This window comes from Gracilinanus agilis, chromosome 1, assembly GCF_016433145.1.
Source record: "Gracilinanus agilis isolate LMUSP501 chromosome 1, AgileGrace, whole genome shotgun sequence".
Lineage (NCBI taxonomy): Eukaryota > Metazoa > Chordata > Mammalia > Didelphimorphia > Didelphidae > Gracilinanus > Gracilinanus agilis.
In genome coordinates this window covers 166,491,242-166,514,784 of record NC_058130.1, presented here as the reverse complement: position 1 = coordinate 166,514,784, position 23,543 = coordinate 166,491,242, and the positions used below count along the sequence as shown (strand labels likewise).

At 38.1% G+C, this 23,543-nt stretch overlaps 1 protein-coding gene across 1 annotated transcript in view; it reads right to left on the bottom strand.

The window, feature by feature from the left end:
• The window catches only part of UNC13B (unc-13 homolog B), a 269,311-nt gene that overhangs the window by 108,480 nt on the left and 137,288 nt on the right, over positions 1 to 23,543 (bottom strand). Inside the window, exon 10 of the mRNA XM_044678148.1 lies at positions 22,672 to 22,762. Coding sequence (XP_044534083.1) covers positions 22,672 to 22,762 — 91 coding nt within the window. The remainder of the gene's footprint in view (positions 1 to 22,671; positions 22,763 to 23,543) is intronic.

Here is a 23,543-nt window from a genome sequence, read left to right as displayed (position 1 = left end):
CTTTCTAATTTTTTGAGTTGCATGCCCAATTCATTAATCTCTGCCCTCCCTAATTTGTTAATATATGCACTCAAGGATATAAATTTCCCCCTGAGTACTGCCTTGGCCGCATCCCACAGAGTTTGGTAGGCAATTATATTTCTGGGTGTTTTCTTTTCTGCATCGAATGTCGCAGGTGTTCTATGAATCCTTTCAATGTCTATATTGCCCTCTTGTAGGACTTCAGGGCAATTTTGCTGGATTATTTCTGTTAGTATGGTTTTTCTGGAAGACCAATTATTCTCAAATTGTCTCTTCTAGACTGGTTTTCTTGGTCTGTCACTCTCTCATTTAGCCTTGGTCTTTTCTGTGCAAATACCTGGAATTCTTCAATTTTGTTGAATGCCCATACTTTCCCCTGGAAATATATAGTGAATTTTGATGGGTAGTTGATCCGTGGTTGCAGGCCCAGCTCTCTTGCCTTTCTGAATATCGTATTCCAAGCCTTGCGATCTTTTAGCGTGGAGGCTGCCAGATCCTGTGTGATCCTGATTGGTGCTCCTTGATATTTGAATTGTTTCTTTCTGGCTTCTTGTAAGGTTTTTTCTTTTGCTTGGATGATTTCAGAAAAACCTGGAAAGGCTTACATGATGCAAAGTAAAGTGAGCAGAACTAGGAAAACACTGTACACAGTAACAGCAATACCGTGTGATGATCAACAGTGAATGATTTAGTTAATATCAACAATAAAACAATCCAAGACAACTCCCAATAACTCATGATTGAAAAATGCTATCCACCCCCAAAGAAGGAACTGATGGAGTCTCAAAGCAGACTGCAGCATACCATTTTTCAATCTATTTTCTTCAAAAGTTTTTTTTGTTTGATTTTTTAGAGATATGTATCTTCTACCACAACATGACAAATATGGAAATATGTATTACATGATAACACATGTATAACCTATATAAGAAATGCTTACCATCTCAGGGCAGGGGGAGGGGAAAGAGGGAAAGAACTTTAAAAATAAATATTAAAAATTGCTTTAAAATGTAATTGTGGTAGGAGGCCCTGAGCCAAGATTGATTTCTGCCAAATTACCCTCTAAAAAAAACAATGATATAGTGCCTCAAAATGAATTCTGGAGCATCAAATCCACAAAAAGACATGGTGAAGTCGTTTTTTCAGTACAAAATAACTTGGAAGGCTGGCACCAGGGATCTAATACACCAGGTGGAGGTGGAGCTCAGGAAGCCAGGGAAGGCACCAGGGAGGAGATAGGCCTTGAGCACAGCTAACGCAACCGCCAAGGCTTCTAGAACTCTCAGCCACAGAGGGTAAGGGGAGTTGGACAACTTCTCAGAAGGAGATTACAAGGGTTCTATTGCTGACTCTGGGTGCGAAACTCTTATTATATTGCCTGTATGCAGATCCAGTTCATGATCTGGGGCATGATCCCAGAGTGAAGAGGAGCACCAACATACACCAGCACTTGCAGACATAGGGGAGCAGGGGTTCCTAGTCACAGTCCCAAGAAGTAAAAGAGTGATTGGGGTTACTCACAGACCAGAGCACAGATCCAGACTATTAAAACACACCTCTCCTTATATTATACCACCTTGGAAGAACTGAAAACAGATAGATTCCCAGTGCCAGCTCTGAAGGCAGCTACATAAAGAACCTGAAATTTGGAACAGTGCTCCCTTCCCCTCAGTTACAGAACCCAGTTTTTTAAACTAAACAGTTTTTTAAACTAAAAGAAAAATGCAGGAAAATGAGTAAACAACAATAACAACAACAAACCTCAACTTAGAAAGTTATTTTGGTGACAGGGTAAACTCAAATTCAAAAGAAGAAGACAACAAAGTCTGCTGCATTCAAAACCTCTAAGAAAAATAGTGCCCTCAAGAATTAATAGAAGAGTTCAAAAAGGATTTTAAAAATCAAATAAGAGAGGTAAAGAAAATTGGGAAAAGAAAGGAGAATGATACAAGAAAATTATGAAAAAGAGTCAACTGTTTGGTAAAGGAGACACAAAAATTTGAAAAACTTAATACTTAAAAAAAAACGGAATAGGACAATTGGTAAAAGAAGTGCAAAAATCCAAATAAGAGAAAGACTTCTCAAAAAGCAGAATTGACTAAATGAAGATATACAAAAATGTGCTGAAGAGAAAAACTTCTTAAAAGACAGAAATAGTCCTTTGGAAAAGGAGGTACAAAAACTCATTCAAGAAAATCATGCCTAAAAAATTAGAATTGGGTAAGCAAAAGCTAATGACCCCATAAGACATCAAAAAACAATCAAACAAAGTCAAAAGAATGAAAAAATGGAAGAAAATTTAAAATATATCATGGGGAAAACAATTGATTTGGAAAATATATCCAGGAGAGATAATTTAAGAATTACTGAGCTATCTGAAAACTATTATAAGAAAAGAACTTAGACATCATCTTTCAAGAAACCATTAAGGGAACTTGTCCTGAAATTCTAGAAACCGAGGAAAAAAACAGAAATGGAAAGAATACATCGATCACCTCCTAAAAGAGATCACTAAAGAATAATTCCCAGGAATATTATAGCCAAATTTCAAAACTCTTAGGTCAAGGAGAAAATACCACAAACAGTCAAAAAGAAACAATTCAAATATTGTGGAGCCACAGTCAAGATAACACAAGACTTAACAACTTCTAAATAAAAAGATCAGAGGGCCTAGAATATGATATTCCAGAGACCAAAGGAGCATGGACTTCAACCAAGAATCACTTACCCAGAAAAACTAAGCATAATCCTTCAAGGGGAAAAAATGAGTATTCAATGAAATAGAGAACTTTCAAACATTCCTGATAAAAATCCCAGAGTTGAATGGAATATCTGATTTTCAAATACAAGACTCAAGAGAAACATAAAAAGATAAACAGGAAAGAAAATCAAAAAGATATTCAATAAGGTTAAATTATGTATATCCCTACATGGGGAGGTGGCTTTTGTAATACCAAAGAATTTTGTTATTATTAGAGCATTTATAAGGAGTATACATAGACAAAGGTGAGTGGTTAAGTTGAATATTATGGGATGATATAAAAAATTAAATTAAACTAAGGCATGACAAAGAGGAATGCATGGGAAGAATAGAATGGGGTAAATTATTGAATATAAAAGAGGCATAAAAGAACATTCACAGTGGAAGAGAAGATGGGAGAAGTAGGGAGGAGAGCATATGAGCATTACTCTCATCAGAACTGGTTCAAAGAGAGAAGAATATTCACAATTAATTGAGTATAGAAAGTTATATTACCCTAGAGGAAAATAGAAGGGGAAGGGGGATAGGAGAAGAGGGCTGCAGATGGTAGAAAAGTGGGCAAATTGAGGAAGGTGGAAGTCAGAAACTAAACAGGAATATATAAGATGGAAAGCAATGCATAATAATTATAATGGTGCAAAAATGTTTACAATTCTCTCTAGTAAAGGTCTCATTTCTTAAATACCTAGAGAAATGAGTTGAATATATAAGAATACAGGTCATTCCCCAATTGATAAATGGTCAAAGGCAGTGATGGGCAAACTACAGCCCGCCAGCCAGATGCAGCCCCCTGAAATGTTCTATCTGGCTGGCCATGTGACATTATTCCTAATCTGACAAACTTTGAAAGAGTTGCCTTAGAAACAGACTGACAGATGAGCATTTCCTTTCCTTTAAAAAGTTTGCCCATCACTGGTCAAAGGATATGAACAGGTAGTTCTCAAACAAAGTAATTAAAGCTTTATAAAGTCATGCAAAAAATGCTCTAAATCACTGCTAACTAGAAGGAAAAAAAATTTAAAACTCTGAAGTACCACCCCACACTAATCAAATTGGCTATATGACAGAAAATGAAAATGAAAAAACTTGGAGGGGATATGGGAAAGCTGGGACACAAATGCATTGTTGAGGGAGTTGTGAACTGATTTAATCATTTAGGAGAACAATTTGGACCTATGCCCCAAAATGCTAGGAAATAGTATATACCTTTGACCCAACAATACCATTACTAGGTCTACATCCCCAAAAGATTAAGGAAAATCAATAGAGCCAATCAATACATTGAAGCATCTGAAAATGTATACAATGTTCCACACCTATAGAAAAACAGTTTTCTAATTATTTTTGTTTCTAGTCCCTTCTCACTGCAAATCAACCTATATGGTAGTGTCTGCTTTATTTTTCTAAAATTACCACTCTTGCAAGGGACATGTCACTCCCCTCACCCAGATTCTTCAGTGGCCCCTAATGATATACAGAATAAAATCCAAACTTCTTAAACAGGCCCTGAAAGCCTTCCACAATCTGGCCCTAATTTAATTTTTTGTTCAATCAGATTTTCCATGAGCCCATTTGGAGTTTTCTCAGCAAAGATATTGGATTGGTTTGTCATTTCGTTCTCCAGCTCATTTTTTATAGATAAGGAAACTGAGGCAAACAAGATTAAGTGCCATGCCTAGAGTCACACAGCTAGTAAGTGTCTGAGGCGAGATTTTAACTCAGGAAGATGAGTCTTCCTGACTCCAGTTCCAGCACTCTCTCCACTTAGCTAATTTATCCCTCTGATACCTTTTTCTTGATATACTCCATATGAATCCTTTATTTTAGCCAAGATTATCTACTTAAATCCTCAGTGCATACCATAGATATCCATACCTCTTTCTGCATCTTTGATTACATCATTTTCCTTGATTGGAATAAACTCTTCCCTTCTTTCTACTTAAGTCCCTGAAGGTCCCAAATACCCCCATACACACCTCCCCACTCTGCTACTCCCTGGGAAACACTGAGCAATAACAACACTTTAGTAACGTTCAAATAAATAGGTTATGTGTCAGATAAATCAATAGACACGGAGTCAGAAAGACCTACATAGTATACTATCTCAATGTTACTAAGCAAGGCATTTAGCTTTTTTTTTGGTCTCAAGTTCCCCATCTGCAAAATGGGGATATTAATGGCACATACCTCACAGGGACAAATTACGAGGAACAAATAAGATAATATTGTGAAGTACTATGCAAATCTTTAAGTACTGTATAAATATGAGCTAATCAGGGAAAAGGAAACAGTGTACCCAATAGCTTCAACAATGTAAACAGAGGGAAAGCTAGGTAGCACAATGGAAAGAGCATCAGGCCTGGAGTTGGAAGGATCTAGTTTCAAATCCAGCATCAGACACTTCTTAGTTATGTGACATTGGGCAAGTCACAACTCCAAAAACTTAGACTTTAATGCTCTTCTGCCTTAGAATCAATATTTAATATTAATTTTAGGACAGAAGGTAAGGGCTTTTAAAAAACACAATGTAAATGGAAAGAACAACCACAAAACAATCAAAATGGACGCTGCAAAATAATAAAGAATATGCCTGACTACAATGTAAAGATACCTCTACCATGTCTTTGCAGAGATGGGGGTGGAGGGACCATGAGCATAGAAAACTGCATGTAATGTTAAGATTGGTTTTAGACATCGATTAATCTTGCTGCATTTTCTTTTCACCTTTCTCTTTTTTTTTTAAAACAAATTCTCTATTATAAAAGTCAGCTCTCTAGAGGGAAAAGGTGAAAGGATAGAGGAAATCTAAGAGATGAAAAACAAAAGATATTAATGAAATATATTAATAAAAATGTTAGCTATTAACTATTAGCCATTAGAACTATTATTAAATAATTCTTTAAAGTTTACAAAGCACTTTCTTCACAACTCCATAATGTATGTATCACTAGTATTTTTACTGTTGTTTTCAAACAAGGAAACTGGTTCAGAGAGGTTCGATTCATGTACTCACATAACCAGAAAGTGGCAGCCAGGTTTCTCTTGACTTCAAAGTCAGTGATTTTTCCGTTATACCAAGCTGCAAGTTTCTATATCTTTCTAGGGTCAGTTTCCATGAAAGGTGGCACTATATTATCATAAGGTCCCTTCCAATTTGAAAGAATACACTCTTATGGTCCTCTAAGTCCTCTAGGAAGTGATGGTCCTTTAGATTCCTCTAGGAAACCTCTTCCAACCACTCCTGCCATGATCTCTTCCCTTTCTCTATTACACATATTGACTCAATCCCTCATGAAGCATTTATCACATGCTATCATGTAAGGTTAATCTTCTTTCTAAATATATATCTTGTCTTTCCATTTCAACTAAGTTATTCAGGGCAAGGGTCATGATTTCTATTTCAATATATCCCAGGCACAGAGCAGGTGCTCATTAAATGTTGGGTGATGGTGATGAGGACTAGGTAGTCCTACTGGTAGAGTGGGTGGGGGTAGACATGCATCTAAACCTTATTTGAAAAAATCTCCTGGGGGAAAAAGCAAGACTTGAACATTGGGAGGAGATAATTTGGTGTCTGTGAAGTAGGCGGCAATCCAGGTGGAAAGGACAGAGTGGGAGAAGGCATGGAGGTGGGATGTGTGGAAGGATTGACAGGAGTTCCAAGGCTGACTTCATTTAGACCTGGGGGAAGCTGAATAGTGTAATGTAAAGGGGGTGGAGGGCAGACCAGGGAGAGAGATGATAAAGCAGAGATTCAGGTGAAGCATTCCGTGGAAAACCAGGCCTGCCTTTGTGAGGCAGAACAGCCTCTTGGGTATCAGAGATTATTTGCATAGCCAAATAGTCAGAGCTTAGAGTCAAGAGCATAAGGCATGGCTAAAGTGGCAGAAAGACCACAGGTCAAGAGAGCTGGCTCCTGTCATGAAATAAGCCCCAGGGCCCTTCTTTTCTCTGGTGCTCTCACCTAGCCACCTGTCTCCAGGTAGGAGTGTAACTGCTTACCACAGCAGAACAATATCTCTAGGCAAGTGGAAACAAACTTACATAATGTCCTAGAAAAAGCACCCATGTTGAGATTTTCCTACTTATTTGCCATGATCACTACTCTTGGGTTCCTATGGACAATGAACTTATCCCTTAAGCTGACTGAAGCCTCACAACATTCTCTTTGTACATAGCACCGTCATTCCCCTAGTCTCTCATGATCTTGCGGCTCTCCGAGATGCTCCCATTAGCAGGGTTACTTACAGGGCAGCTGTACATACTCTTGAGACCATCTACCTGGATCATTACATTTAAGGATGATGACTAGACTCTACTTCCCAAGGCTGAAGGACCAGCGCTCCATGTGGGAATAGGAGTTTTGAATGCCCTGAGAGGACCAGGGAGCTATGTCAACACATCCTGAGGTCACCAGGAAGCTGCCACACCAGTTACCAGATGTGAGCCTCAGACCCCTTGGCCAATCAAGTCTTGGGGATATCTTTCTTATGTCTTAGTGAAAGAACTGGCCCAATCTATAGGGGAGAGGAACCTTGGTAGATATTGATCTAATGCATTTATTAGGTCAAGTTCACTCCACCTTCATTTCATATCACTTTTGCCATTCTCTCTCAAACTTTTGACATCTGACCTGGGACTCCTCTCCTTACTGGTTATTCCCTCCATAATCCCACAGTTGTGGAAAGACTACAAGCATTTTGCCTCACTCTCAATTTTCCCTGGACTGCATCTCCTTCCTCACCTGCTGCATTGCCATCCTAGGAAATGTGCTCTTCTCTATTCTGGAAAAATGGAAATAGAAACTGGAGCTCTTCTCTATTCATTTGTGACTCACTCTCTAGGACCACCATTTGGGAAAAGTTCTTGCCTTAACTCTTTCTGGATCCCATACCCTTGAATTTGTATCCCCAGCGCTTGGCACAATACCTAGCACAAAGGAAATATTTAAGAAATGCTTTATCAGACTAAGCAATATTTCTAGGAAATATATGCTGTAGTCTCCTATCTTCATGTCTTTGCTTAGAAAATTCCATATGCCTAGAGTGAACCTCCCTCTTTCTTTACCTGATGAACCCCTAACCAATACTTTGTACCTAATTCAAATGCCACTTCCTCCAGGAAGCATTCTTCCATCTCCTAAGCTGATAATGATCTTTTCTGATCTCACAGTTAATCATTAAGAATCTATTAAGCAGGGGGCAGCTGGGTAGCTCAGTGGATTGAGAGCCAGGCCTAGAGATGGGAGGTCCTAGGTTCAAATCTGGCCTCAGACACTTCCCAGCTGTGTGACCCTGGGCAAGTCACTTGACCTCCATTGCCTACCCTTACCACTCTTCCACCAAGGAACCAATACACAGAAGTTAAGGGTTTAAAAATATAATTAAAAAAAAGTTAAAAAAAAGAATCTATTAAGCATTTTTTATATGCTAAGCATTGTGCTAAATCTTAGGAATACAAAAAAACAATACCAGCCCTTGAGGAACTTAAATTCTAATGGGGAGGCAACACAGAACTGACTAGGTATATAGAATATGTGTATATGATATATATTAATATAATCTACACATGTTTAGCAAGCACATAGATATGATATAGATATTAGATGGAAGGCAATATAAGATGGGAAAGCATTAGAGACACGTGTCAGGGGAGGAAAGAAAAGCCTTCTGCAGGTGAAATTTGAACTTAATCTTGAAGGAAGCCAGGTAAACTAAGAGGCAGAGAGATGAGAGGGGCAGAGTATTTCAGGCATAGGAGACAGCTCATTCAAAGGCAGGGAGACAGAGGATTGCACTTGTTGCAAGCATACTCTGAGTTCACCATCTAAAAGCCAGGTTGCTCTAGTTCCCTCTCAAAGGCCTAGGGCAACTCTGAGGAATTGGGATTTTTTTTTAATGCTATGCCAGATAAATGCTACATACAGCTCATATGCTCTGGGTCCACTCTCTCCCTAGAGAACAAACTAGTATGGAAAAGAGTGTGCCCCTGAGGTGTTCAGGAGAAATGCTTGTACTTCTATTCTTGCCATATCTTTGAAATATCCTTTTGTAAAAGTTAATTGATATTAAATAATTATATGGAACTGGAGCTATAGTCAAAGGTGGCTAATACAGATAGAATAGGGGCTTGAGCTAAAGTCATTAAAAAAAAAGAGAGAGAGACATGCCAACTCCTCAGGGTATCCCTAGAACCTTGAAGGGCAGATATAACCTGAATGGAGTACACCAGCTTGCTTAGTTAATACAATTTCCCACACAAAAGAGGCTAGCAGGTCTGCTTCCACATGTGGTACTACATTCACTAAATATGGCAATACACTACGCAGGTTCAAAAGGGTGGGGCTTATTGGCCAATCTCCCAGTTACATGTTAAAAGAATTACAAGAAGGCCAGTATTATAGAATCTATAGTGAGGAGTAAAGTAGAAGAAGGTTGTAGAAGTAAGGAAGAGGCTAGGTTACAAAGGTCTCGATGGGTGATCTGTAGACTATTGGAGGTTCCCAAGACCCCTTCACAAGGACTGCAAAGTCAAAACTATTTTCATCATAATATGTTATCTGCCTATTCAAATATTCTCTTTTCCAACTACATATTTGTGTGAAACTAGTTTTTCTTCATATACTTTAGCCAAAACAATAGACCATGCAGAAATAAATAGAATATAGCTGTTTTCTATAAAGATATATAAAAATATGTAAAACCACGTCATTTCTCTGTGTTTTTTGTTTCGGATAATATATTTCTTATTTAAATATTTTCTATTAACATTTGTTATTTTTAAATTAATTAATAAGTACTTACTTAAAAATTTGATCAGTTTTAATTTTTAACATGTCAAATATCAATAGATTTAATAATATACATAAATAAAAGTTCCTTGGGGTCTCAATACTTTTTGAGAATATGAAAGGCTTCTGAAATCAAAAAGTTTGAGAACCTATGCTTTAGACAAATTACTTTGACAGTCAAGTGGAAGATGTATTGGAATGCTGAGAACCTTCAGACAGGGAGACTAATAAGACAAGAAGTAATGAAGACCTGAGCCAAAGTTGGATCTAAGTTGAGTGAAGAAAAAGTACCCTATAGATGGGACAGTGATTACAGCACTGACCTGAAGTGAGGAAGTCCAGAGTTCAAATCCAGCCTGACTTGTACTAGTTGCTGAAATCTCTATTTGCCTCAGTTTCCTCATCTGTAAAATGGGGATAATAACAGACCTTACCTCCCGGAGTTGTTGTGAGAATGAAATGAGATAATAATTGCAAAACATCTAGCACAGTGCCTGGCATATAGTAAGCACTATATAAATGTCAACTATTATTATTATAAGAAGCTATACAAAACATGTTATTAAGGTTGAAGGAACAAGATTTGGCAATTGATTGGATGTGTAGGATGAATGAGAATGAGAAATCCACTGAAGTTGCAAGTCTAGATGACTGGGAGGATAGTAGTACACTTTTTTTTTTTTTAACCCTTAACTTCAGTGTATTGTCTCATAGGTGGAAGAGTGGTAAGGGTGGGCAATGGGGGTCAAGTGACTTGCCCAGGGTCACACAGCTGGGAAGTGGCTGAGGCCAGGTTGGAACCTAGGACCTCCTGTCTCTAGGCCTGACTCTCACTCCACTAAGCTACCCAGCTGCCCCCTTTCCTTGTTTTTTTTTTTTTTTTTTTTAGTAGTGCACTTTTTGTTTTGAAACTTTCTAAAATATTTATGTGGAATCCTTTCTGAGATTGTCATGTCCCCAATTAGATTGTAGACTTCTTAGAAGCAGAAACTATCTAATTTAAATCTCAGACTTTGTTTATTCCTTAAGTAAACAGTGATCCGCATATACTTACTTAATCAAACAATCAATGGAAATGGATAATTGCCTACTGCAAGGCAGGCCCTATACTAGGTGCTGCAGATAGAGGGACATATAAAATTGTGTTGGATTACTTTTTCCCTTAAAGGGATAACTAAGCATCTGAATTAGTGTTCTACTCCCTTCAAATTAGATAGGGTTACTTTTGGGGTTGGTTAGGTCCACATATTCATATTAAGTCTTACATTTAACAGCCATTACCCTCCAGATCAGAGCACTCTCTTTGGGCACATGGCTGCCCTACCCCTGCTGTGCCCAGCTTTTGATACTACAAAGGCAGAGCTGCTCCCCTCCTCCTCTCTACACTACCTGAGGACACTCCTCACTTCCCCCGCCCCTCTGCCCAGCAGCCCAATGGGAGCACTTCCTCCCTCCCCTGTCTGGGGGGCAGGGCCTGACATTCCATCTCTAAAAGGGTCACCAGCACTGCTCTAGATGAATGATTTCCTAATTAACTAACACCATACCCAGGGAAGAAAGAAACAGAATACCTACATGTCACTCACCTTGATAAGGTATAACAAAGGATATTCTTTGTAGCTAAGAGGCATTAGCTAGAAAGGGCTGGAAATGAGATAAGATGTTCCCCAGGTCTGTACCTCCCCAACCATATATTTTGGATCAGCTAGGAGAAAAGGGGATGGAGAAGGAAGGCAATTTACCAAATAACTAGCAATAGGGAAGCTAATTGGATAGCACAATGGCCTGGGACCTCAGGTTAGCTAGCTGAGGATTAAGCAGCAATATCCAGAAGTCTCAGAAAGCTATAGCACCAAATATAGGCAAGCAGAACTCCTGATGGGAAACTACACCATGTATAGCTAGCAGGAGTAGGAGAGATAGCACTCAGGTGTTAGAACCAAAGATGGCTCAACTGTTGTCCTTTTTTTTTTTTTAAAAAAAGTCCTATTTGCTGTGGGTCAGTACTGTTTCAATTTTCTATTTCCCAGCACACCCAGGTAATAATTAGCTGTACAAGATGACCAGTGAAGAATCTAAAAGCTTTTCTTTGTTGTCTCTAGGATGTGGCAATCTTATCTATGGGAATTGGATGAAATGAAAAACTTCATTTGGGCTGAAATGAATATTATCAGAATTGTAAAAAGAGATCCCAGCAGTTTAGGCAAAATAGTAAAATTGCTATAAATTGCATAGCTTAAAACTGCATAGTTGAGCAAAAGTACTCAAAGTATCCTAAGGACTTTTCTTTATTTTCTAAATAGCTTTTTCCATCACCAAGGAAAATGGCCTTGAGGGTTGGTTGGGGTTGGGTGAGGCACTAGAGTGGGAGGGAATGGGGAAGATCAACAAAGTCTTTGTTCCACTGAATTTATTACTCTCCCATGACATTCTATATAGGAATATTGAACAAGATGAAATTGTATTAGGATCCTAACTTTGGAGTTGCCTCAGCTTATCAATATAGCTACAGATATAAATGTAGACATATATGTGTGATCTCAAGCAAGTAATAACAATTTGTTTACATTCTCAGAGGGTGGCTGGCATTTCTAACTACAAAAATCCTAAAACAACAATCATATCCATATTTATCTCCATATTTATTTCTATATCATATGTGTCTCATATATAGACATTGTAGAATATATTGCAGTAAACTTTTGTTGTCCCCAGTACAGTAACATGAAAGGAGTGTTCACAGGAGAGAAGATTAATGAAGATAAAAGAAAAAAACCACAGAGCTGTACCTTTGCTGGATCTCAGCACAAGTCAGACTGGTTTTCTATGAATACCAGATTCAAATTGAACCTTTCTTTATGCCCTTGCTTATTTACCACTACACATTCTGCCCCTGCCCCTCCTCTTCCTCTCTACCTATTCAAATACTATCTTTTCATTAAGGTACATCTCAAGTAACCCCTTCCTCTGTTAAGTATTTCTCTAATAAACCCAATTTAAGAGTAATTTCTTCTCCCTGTCACTGGTGGGGTGGGGAAAGGGGCAGGGTATATGAGGCATAAAGGTTCAAATGAGTTTGGTGTCTATAGAAATATCAGAAATAGTATACCTTTGATCTGAACTGAGATCTTTTCATTCAAAAACCAGGGCTTTTTCCACAATATGATGTTGCCACTAATTCCTTCAGGTCTTTTGGAGAAAATCCTACCAAAAGAATATCTGCTGATGAATAATTTCCTTTTATAATATATAGAGGATAAGCCACTAAAACATTAAATCATAAATAATTTAGCAGCTCCTCTGACCCTCAGCTAAGACAAAGAAGAATCCTTCTCCAGAGTACCTAAAAGCTATCCAAGGCTGCCAAGAGATTTGGGAAAAGGAATAAGTGGTTTTGCCTAATAATAAGGGGAAATAGAAGTCTTGCTCAAAAAATACTGACTCATTTCTCTCTAAAAAAACAACTAGTTATCATAAGGGATAGTTCTCTGGGTTGTGGGAGGAAGAAGAATAAAAGGGGAAACATAGACAAAATAAAAAGGGAAGATATCAATAAAAAATATTTAAAAAAAAGGAATTGGCTACAGCCTGCTCCTCTGTTTCTGGCCTCAAATACTTCTCCCTCAGTCTCTCATAACTAAAAGCCATTTTATCTCATAGGAGTTAAAATGTTTTGGTGAAATCTGGAAACTTAGGGGGAAAATATCAAAGATAAGTTGGGTTGATATCATGTTTTTTCTTCAATGGCTTTAACTTTTACACTCTTCTTTTCATATGAGGATAGATTTCTCTTTTCACCACAAAAAGAACAGAAATATCCAGAAAGGGCAAATAGACACGGTTCTTCTGTTCTCCATGTCTGTGAGACAGCTGCAGAGCAAGGTGACATCTAAAAACTTGACAGTTTTCTTTTTCTAGCACCCGCCAGCCAAACAGCTAGTCACATCCAGCCCACTGGCCCCCTTTAAAAGGAAGATGAGCAGAAAAGAATATATCACCTGTCATAAACTGATTCATATATTCTTGGGGTGAGGATAGGCACCTGTTTCTTAGTATGGGCCCATCCATTGCTCACTCATTTAAATCTGCAGTGCCACAAATACTCCACATTACCCAAAGCAAGGAAGAAAAGAGAGGATGCAAGAACTCATTAGACAATCCTATGGTCAGCAAATGTGGGACCAATTCCAGTTCTCAAAGTATATTTTCTATGCTGAGTCAGTTTACAAAATCAAATACAATTTTATCAGCCTTTTCTTATAAAAAAAACTTTGGCCAATAAATAATGTTCTGAGCCCCAGTTTATATCAAATGACTCACATCCACTCCACAATGAATGTCTGTATTCCTGTCTGACCACTGAAGGCTTACAAGCAGAGAGTGAGCAAAATAAAGATATACACAGAGAGTGCTAGTGAAATTTCTTACAATGGTTCAACTTGTTTCTGTGAAAGTAAATATAATCATTGCCCACACTGAAACAAAATTCCTTTCCTTTACTTAAGAGGACTATCTGGTTTGATGTGTCAACTTAGGATAGTTTATAGAGTATTAACTGACAAGTCTTTGAGTTTATCTCCTACTGAAACTCAAGAAAGGGACTTTATATTATTAATCATAAATTGGCAACATCCCACTCCAGTTAGAGAAAATGATTCATAACTAATGCAAAATTATATAAGTGAACTTTTAAGTGTTGCCTTGATACTAATACTGATTGGACAAAAGGGGTATTGTAGTAGCATGGCATTCCACACTACTGCATTAAAAATCCATTTGCCAGAAAAAGGAGGCACAGGAGGAGATATCTGGAAAAGCAGTAATGGAGTAAGAAACATAAGTTACATTTTGATGAGGGTATGTTACAGACATCCCACTACCACCCCAGCAATGCCAGAAGGAGGAACTTGGATTATGAGATGCAGAAGCAAATCACAAAACTGGCAGAGGAGGAGAGAATGGTGATGGGGAAAGTCATCCCAATATCTATTGGAGTTCACTGTCTGTTGAAAGGACAAAAACACTTTTTGGCACACCTCAATGCTCTTTTAATCCTTCAGAAAGTAGAGGAAACAACCAGGGAAAATTATATTCTTGACCTTAATCTAACCAATAAGGATGAACTAATTGTCAGAGGAGAAATGATCAGAACCTAAGAGCAATAACCATATCATCTTCAAGTTTAATAAGATATATAATCCTGAGCAAAGTGTGATGTATACTCTAGACTTTGGAGGAAAGGATTATTAAAAATTTGTAATTCAAGCAAGCTCAGTATAGCTTATACTTCTTTTGTTCCTATTCCACTCTGCCCTATTTACGTGCTCTGGAACCGCTATTCCATTATGAACAATTTCCCCTTCATTTTAGACCTGTGCCCTTAACCTGAAAATTACTTTGTATGTATTTTGTACTTAATTTTCTTTAGATATATTATTTTTCTCAAATAGAATGTAAGCTCTTTGGAGAGGACAGGGCATTTCATGTTTGCCATTATATCTCTAGAATTTAGCACAAAGCAGGGGACATAGTAGGTCATTAATAAGGTTTGCTGAATCTGAAAAGGATTGGTGTAATATCATAAAATCTAAGCCTCTTCATGGGAAGAGAGCTTACTAGGGATATTATATTATCAAGAATAAAATTCTAATGACACAAAAAAATGATGAGGAAAAAAAGAGTCTAGCGTGACTGACAAGGGCATGAAAAAAAACCTTTAACCAACTTCCGTTTCTTAAATTGCTGGATTTTGACTCATGGGTGCTGAATTTGGAGCCAGAGTAACTGGGTGTGAGTTTTGTTTCTCCTCAGTGTTACACTGGGCAAGGCACTTAAACTTTCTGGACCTCAGTTTCCTTATTTGTAAAGTGAGTGTTTAGTACTGGATAATATCTAAGGTCCCTATCTATCCTAGCTATCCTATAGGATAATATCAGTTTTTTGGAATTTATTTCCCCTATCTGACTTTGCTTTCATCTTCTATAAATGACTTGGTCCCTAACCTACAGCTTCTCTTTATCTCTTAGAATGCTGGCTTTCTTAAAGACTAAGCTCAGATGTCACCTCTTGAGGTCTCTACTCAGGCAAAAGAACAAGCCAAAGTAGTGCTTTTTCACAGAGTCACCAAGAAAAAGATCCTGGGGGCCAGGCCTGGATATACATGTCCAGCATCAATATCAATAGGTAAAGAATTCTTGGATGGGAAATACCCCTGAAGAGACACTCGACTCCCACAAAAGACCCTTTTACTTCAGCTGAGGGAGAGGGGCCAGCTCAGTATTCTACTCATCATCTGAACAGGCAGGAACAAAGGCCAGAAGAGTTCCTTGGAAGAACACTCTGACACTTAGAACAAGCTACTTCTCTAGCATGTTGCATTCACAAATGCAGCAATCAAGAGAAAGCTGAAGTTTGCAATGAATGATCATACACAGGGTTGTTTTAGATATGTTATGGTGTTGGGGATGGGATAAAAAAATTTTTTCCTTGCTTTTCTCTGCCAACAGGGAATGATCTTTAGAATGGGAAGTACAGAACAAATACGGCTAAAAAGGAAGTAAGATGCTCAGGTCCTCATCATTAGTCTCCTAATTGGTATCCCTGATTCAATCTATCCATCCACACAGCTGCCATAGTTATAAAGCATAAATTTGATCATCTCAGGTTTTGATTTGTTTTTGAATGTAGCATTCATGTGATAAATGAGATCATAGAGAAAAGCAACTAGCTGGCTTCCCTGAGTTCATCACCTAACCCAGGGTACTAAACAAACTCATATGTCAATATCAATAATCCTTGAAAAGTTGTGGAAAATAGGTGAGAAGTCATAGGACAAGGGTTGACAAATGTCCTGATCTTCAAAAAGAGGAAGAAAGTAGATCCTTTAAGCTATAGGCTAATAAGCATTATTTCATGGCAAAATTCTAAAACCCATTATTATATTAAAAACTGGTTGGGTTCAAATACAATTCATTCCAGACTAATTTTACTTTCTTTGGTGGCAGAGTTAACAGCCTAGTAGGTCAGGAAGATATTTTAAGACTAGCTAGGTGACACAGTGGATAAAGGGCCAGACCTGAAATCAGGAAGAACCATCAGTCTGAGTTCAAATCTGGCCTCAGACACTAGTTCTGTGACCCTGGGCAGTCACTTGATCCTGTTTGCCTCAGTTTCCTCATCTGTCAAATCAATTGGAGAAGGAAATGGCAAATCACTCCAGTGTCTTTGCCAAGAAAACCCCAAATAGGTCACAAGAGTCATACATAACTAAACCACCTGGCTGATACCTGAATTTCAGCAAAACATTTAACATGTCTCTCATAATGTCCTTTGGGACAAAACGAAGAGTACAGTTAGGAGGATTCAGAACCACTTGGATGATCATCTACCTGGAGGAAGTTATTCATCTGGGTCACTTTCATATGAAAAATAGTAACTTATCTCACCTGAGCCCTCCATGCTACAAAGCAATCCTTTGTTTCACCTAATCTGGCTATTACACTGTTCACTGCAACCATTCCAGACCTTCACTTAGCTTCTTCAGCTCCCCATGCCACCTTCTCTTCCTCCCAGCAGAAGACTGTTTCCTACTTGACTAAAGAAATAGAAGCCATATGCTGCAATTGCTTCATAATTATCATACCTCAAAGCCTTTCTACACCATTCCTCAATTTTCTCCTCCTTTGCTCCAGTTTCTGAGGAGGAAAGGGACCCTTTTCCTTGCCAAGTTAACTCTTCTCTCTACCTGGTCTGCTTCTGAATCTTCTGGGAGCTTGTCTTTTTGTCATTCCCCCTCTTGTGGCTACATGGACATGGAAAAAGTACTGGATATGGCATTGGGGTGACCTAAATTTCAAATATGATCTCAGACACTAGCTGTGTGACCCTGGGTAAGTCACTTAACTTGCCTGCCTCAGTTTTCTCAACCATATAATTAGGGATAATAATAGCATTTATTTCCCAAAGTTGTTGTGAGGATCAAATGAAATAATATTTATAAAGTGCTTAGCATCATGCATGACACTTAATAGGGACTTAATAAGGGCATAATTCTTTTCTTCTTTAATTTTCTATATCCATTTATTCCTTTTTTGCTGCCTTCAAACATCTCCAGGCTTCTCTGATCCTTAAAAAGCTTTTGCTTTGAAAGCACCAATATAACCTATATTAGATTATTTATTTACTAGCTTGGAAATGATGGGAGGGAGGGAAAAAAGGAGAGAATTTGAATTGCAAAATGTCAGAAAATAATTGTCAAAAATTGTTTCAACATGTAATTGAAAAAAAATGAAATTCTATTATAAAAATAAAAAAACTTTTTGCTTGACCCTCTCATTCCCTGAAGTTATCACCCTATATCTTTTCTCCCTTTACAACCAATTTCCTATTAGAAATAATCTGCAATCATTACCTCCATTTTCTTACCTCCTATTCACTTCCGAGTTCCTTGTAATCTGGCTTTCAAATTACTATTCAATTGAAATGATTTCTTAACTTATAAATCAATGACCTTCCCTTAGTCCTCAAGTTACTTGACTTCTCTGCAGATTCTGACACTGCTAACCAGTCCCTTCTCCTAGATAGTCTCACCTCCCTTGGTTCCTGTGGCATTTCTTATTGCCTAATTCTTTACAGTCTCCTGCACTGAATCATCATGCATCCCCCTGCCCATTTCACCTAGATGTCTCCAGGGCTCCCTCTTGGCCTCACATCTCTTCTACCTCTAATCCACAGGCTCCCTTAGAGACTTTATCAGATCTCATACATTCAATTTTCATCTATACACAGATATCCAGTTCTTCTCTCTTTCCTGAAAACCAACACCATATTGCCAACTGCTAGACATATCCACCTGGGCTACAGAGAGGAGAAAACTTGGGCTTATAAAGGTTAAATGACTTGCTCAAGGTTATATAGGTAGTGAGTGGCTTAGATGGGATTTGAAGCCAGGTCTTTTGGCTTGAAACCTAGCACATATCCCACTGCACTATGAGGGGACCTCTTGTCTTCTCATCATTCCAAATTTAATGGTTCCAAAATGGAACTCATTATATTTCCCCCCCAAAAAAATCCCTCTTCCAAATTTCTCTACTTCTGGCAAGGGTACTAACAGTTTTACAGTTATTCAATTTCATGACCTAAGTCATCTTTGACTCATTCTCCCTCATTCTCAATATACAATCAATTGCCAAATTCTGTCAATGTTATCACAACATCTTTTGGATCTGCATTCTCATATCCATGATGTTAGTCACTATCCAGGTTCAGGTCCTCATTACTTCTTGCCTAGACAACTATACTGTAATAGTTTCCTTGCTTCACAACTGCCAAATGAATATTCCTAAAATTGTGATTTAATCTTATCACTTTCCTACTTAAAACTTTTCAAGGGCTCTCTATTGAGTCTAGGATAAAAAGCCTGTCATTTAAAGCTCGCCACAATCTGGCTCTCATCTACCTTTCCAGACTCATTTTCTATTATTCTCTTTGATATATTCATATATATATATATATACATATATATATAATGTATTTTAACTAAAGGGACCAACTCCCCAAACTCAAAATGCCATTTTCCCATCTCTCTTTTCACAGGATTTCTATGAAAAGGATTCACATGTGAATTCATATACAATTTCTCCTTACTTCTTAGAATTCCTGGTTTTCTTAAAGACTAAGCTCAAATGCCACTTCCTGATGTTGACACCCAGAAAAGAGAAAAAGCAAAAACAGTACTTGTCCACATGGTCACTAAGGAAGAGATCCTGGGTGGCTGTCAGGGATGTATGTGTTTATTTTTAGTGTCAGGAGGTAAAGAATTCTTGGGTGGGAGATGTCTGGTGGAAAGGCACTAGACCCAAGCAGAAGCCCCTTCCACTTCAGCTGATGGTGTGGGGCCAGCTCAATAGCTCCAAATGCAACCTATCATTTGATTGGGCAGGAAGGAAGGTCAGAATAATTTCTTGGAAGAATATACTCTTACATCTAGAGCAAACTACCAACTACTCTGGCACTTTGTAGTCACAAAACCAATAGAAGGCTGTAAGTCATTCTCCTCAGGATAACTTGTATAGTATACTTTGTCTACCATTGCTCAGTTCTACAAAAAGACAGTTTAATGAAATCAATAGAAAAAAGAGTAGTTAAGGCCATATATGTTCCTTGAGGGATGAGGGTGGTTACTTACAAATACCTGGGGAGAATAACTGAAGCAGTCCTACGCAAAGGGGAAGCAAGGCTGGAATGAAGCACAGTGCTAGCCAAGAGCTGGAACCTCTAAGTACTCTACCATGCAGCAGGGTTAAGGCAGCACTAGATTTAGAGGAGGCCTGGGGAATGGTTTGGGGCCAAAGTAAATGGAACCAAATAAAGAAGACAACTTTGGAGATTAGAGGCATGAGATATTTAGGGTGTCAGGCCAGATCAAATAACTAGAGTAGCCCAAGGCAAGTGGAGGCCATAGGACTGTCAACGTAGGGAACAAAGATGCAAAGGGTAGGACTAGAAGTCCTAGTATACAAAGACACCAGAATATAGGATTTGAGCAAAGCATCTAGAGATGTTCTAGGAACATGGCATGAAGGGGAAGAGGTAGAAGAAGTATTGAATGCAACTAAGATTGGTCCAGGAGGATTTGGTTCAAGACAGAGAAGGTGGAGTAGCCTAGGAACTCTATAGGGAGTCTAGAGATTGATCAAAGTCCCTAGAAGCAGAAGGTAAAAAGTTCTGGATTGTTGTCAGACTTACTGCAACATTACAATAACAATTTTGTTATACTATATTAGCAATTTCACTGCAAAATACTGCAGAAACTATAAGGAGGGCACAGCTCAGATATCTTATATTGAATCAACTAATCAGTCAATAAACATTTATTAAGCACCTGCCACATGCCAGAAGCTGTGCTAAGAAAGTCAAAAGTTAAGCAGTCCCTGACCTCAGGAAGCTTAGATTCTAAAGACACTGATAATTTATACATAAGTATGTACATATAAGATACCTACAAAGTAACTATGAAATAATCTTAGAAAGGAAGGCACTAGCAATTAGAGGGGGTTTAGAGGAAGAAGCTCTATAAAAGAAAAGCCTCCTGCAGAAGGTGGTACTTAAACTGAGTCCTAGAATGAAGCACAAATTTCAAGAGTTTGTAAAAGTAGGTAGGGAAAGCAGTCCAAATGTGGAAGACTGCCAAAACAAAAACACAGTGACAGGAAGAGGATCCCACATTTCTAGACTTCCAGTCCATTTCACCAGCCACTATGCAAACTAAACTTCTAAACTGAGAACAAAGCTTCGATAGCTTCTTTGGAAACAGAAAGCAACTCAGTCTTGCTATGGGCTTCATAAAGACATTCCTCCCCCATGCTTTCTGGGGCTCAAGATCTCCAGTCAATGAATACTAAAACAGAGAGTTTACATACACCTGATTTAGCAAGATACAGTTTTTTTTGTAAGGCAAGTCATGGGGGAAAAAAAGTCTTTCAACATTTTTTAAAAGCTAGCAACAAAGTCCAAGCTCTCAGTCACATCCCAGCCTAGAAAAAAGGGCCCTGCTGCTCCATAATCATATGATAGACAACCATGTCTTTTTCAGAGACCTTCCACAGATCTCTTCTCCTATTGTGAGTAGTGACAACTGCTACTTGTTGGTTCAGAGAAAAATGTCAGACTATTTCTAAAGGAAGTACATTCCTAAAGATTTCAGATCTGCCACTGGATATAAGAAAGGTCTCTCACTTTATTAAAAAACAAAAAAACAAAAATAAGAGCTTGTTGCCTTACTATAACCAAATATTGCCAGTTGTAAAGTCTTGGTTCCTAAACAATTAAATTAGAAAAGGAGACTGACAGAAAACAGATTTAGAAATGCTCATGATCCATCATCAGGAAGTAAGTCAATAAGGTTTAGCCCCCAATACATTTTTTAAATGGCTTGATTTAGGGAGTCTTGCAGAGTCCAACTTTGTGAACCAACAATAGTTGGTCCAAAACCAATCAAGTGTTTACAAATCTTATGCAGGAAGATCTGTAGTTTCTTCACTGATACAATCAGTACAATGCCACATGCAAACAGGAGCATCTGAAAGATTTTCTTCTCCATATGAAATCTCTCTTCAACCTGGACTCAGCACTGTATTTCCTCCATTACAATGGCAAACATTTTGGGCAAGCATGCATCTATCCCCCTGTTTTATGTATGACCCATTTGTTGATTATAAGAGAATCACTGGACAGGGCTATTTCTGTTGTCATATTTTGAATATCCTTGTTAAGAAATCTATATGGTTCTGTAATTTGCTCTACCAAAGCTAAGGCTTTATCATAAATAACAAGCATGACGGAATATTTGAAAGTAAAGGAGGCACATAGGATGGTAATTACTTATGCTATTTTAGACCTTTTTATGATAACAATAATGTCTGTGATTTTTCCTACACTTTTGAGATCTTTCTCTTCCTCAATGCCTTATTTAATTCTGTTGCCTTTAGCATGATTTCCTTGATATATACTTGGTACAATCTGGCTGCTTTCCCCATCTTTGTCCTCTCTAGTGCCATTTCTCCTTCAAAGGAGTTGCCTTGACCTTCAACAAAGGAAATACAAGTCTACAAAGAATATCTATTAGCCCAGATTTCAACATGCATTTGGACATCAAGGAAAATCTCTCACACATTGGAAGAGACTCACACTTATGCATGAGGATATGAACAAGAGATACACATGAATGGATGGGCTGCAATCTGAACCATTGAACTGAGGGTATCTGAGTAAGCAATTATGATAAATGAAGGTGAGAATTTCAATTCATCTCCATATTATTTTCATTTTAGTTTCCTGATTCAATAATAAGGAGAAGAGAACTAATATCCTGCTACCCCAAAACAGGGGGGGGGGGCGGTGTTTAAAAACTAGTTCAAGTGTTATGGCTCCTTAAGTCTCCATTTTCTGACCAAGTCCTCCTGGAAGCAGCCTAATAAAAATAACAATTTTCTTATTCTCCAACATCCTCACCAAGAAATGCTCATCAATGAGTGCCATAAGCCTTTCATTCACAAATCATGAATAGCTTTAATCCATACCACACCAGTAGCTTCCCTACCTCTTGTAGCTGGAGCCGGACTTTGGTAACTGCTCGAATCCAATGTGCTCTAGCTTGGGTAAATGGTGAAGAATGATTCTCTTCAGGATAACTTGGAATAAAGGTAAAAAAGCTCCTTTAAAAACAGATTATCCCCCAAAACAAAAATACAACTAAGGTGCATCCAAAATTGAATAGCAATATTCATCTGGCTCTTTGCATAATTTACTATTTATCAATTGTTTTTACCTCCAGTCCTTTCTTAATCACTATTTGTAGACTAAATACCAGACTGAAGGGTGACAACTTATGCCATGGGTGATGAGATGGCAGCCCAGGAACTGAAGCTGTTAATATAGATCAGAAGAGCCTGTCATTAATCCCCTTGCATCCTCACTCAACCTCCTCCTCAACCAGGGAATTTCTCTAATTTCTTTAATTCTCAGTGAAATGTTTTCCCCTGACTAAGAACAACCAATCTCAGAATCTCTGGAAAGGTAGCTGACACTTATCCTAAACTCAGAGTCCCAGAGCTGAGGATTAAGAGACCACATTATTACCATTAACTTTCTCTGAGTCACAGCAAAAACTTTCCAAGCTTCAAGAACTTTTTCTGTGGAGCAAGCTATGGTGATAACTAAACATCTTCTAAGCAGAGATGACTACCTTATATTAGGCCAGATTATGTGGTCATATTTGATAATACATAATATTTAGTTAGGAGTATTTCACCTCTTTCCTCCAAGCCTTGAGATAACAGAGAACTGTCTAGCATCCAGCCATAGAAACATCTATCCCTACTTCAGTCCCCTATCACTGTTCAAAATAAGGCTAAATTACTTGGTCTAAGCCAAATGTGGGCCCTTACTTGATGGAACTTCCAAAAGCTTAGC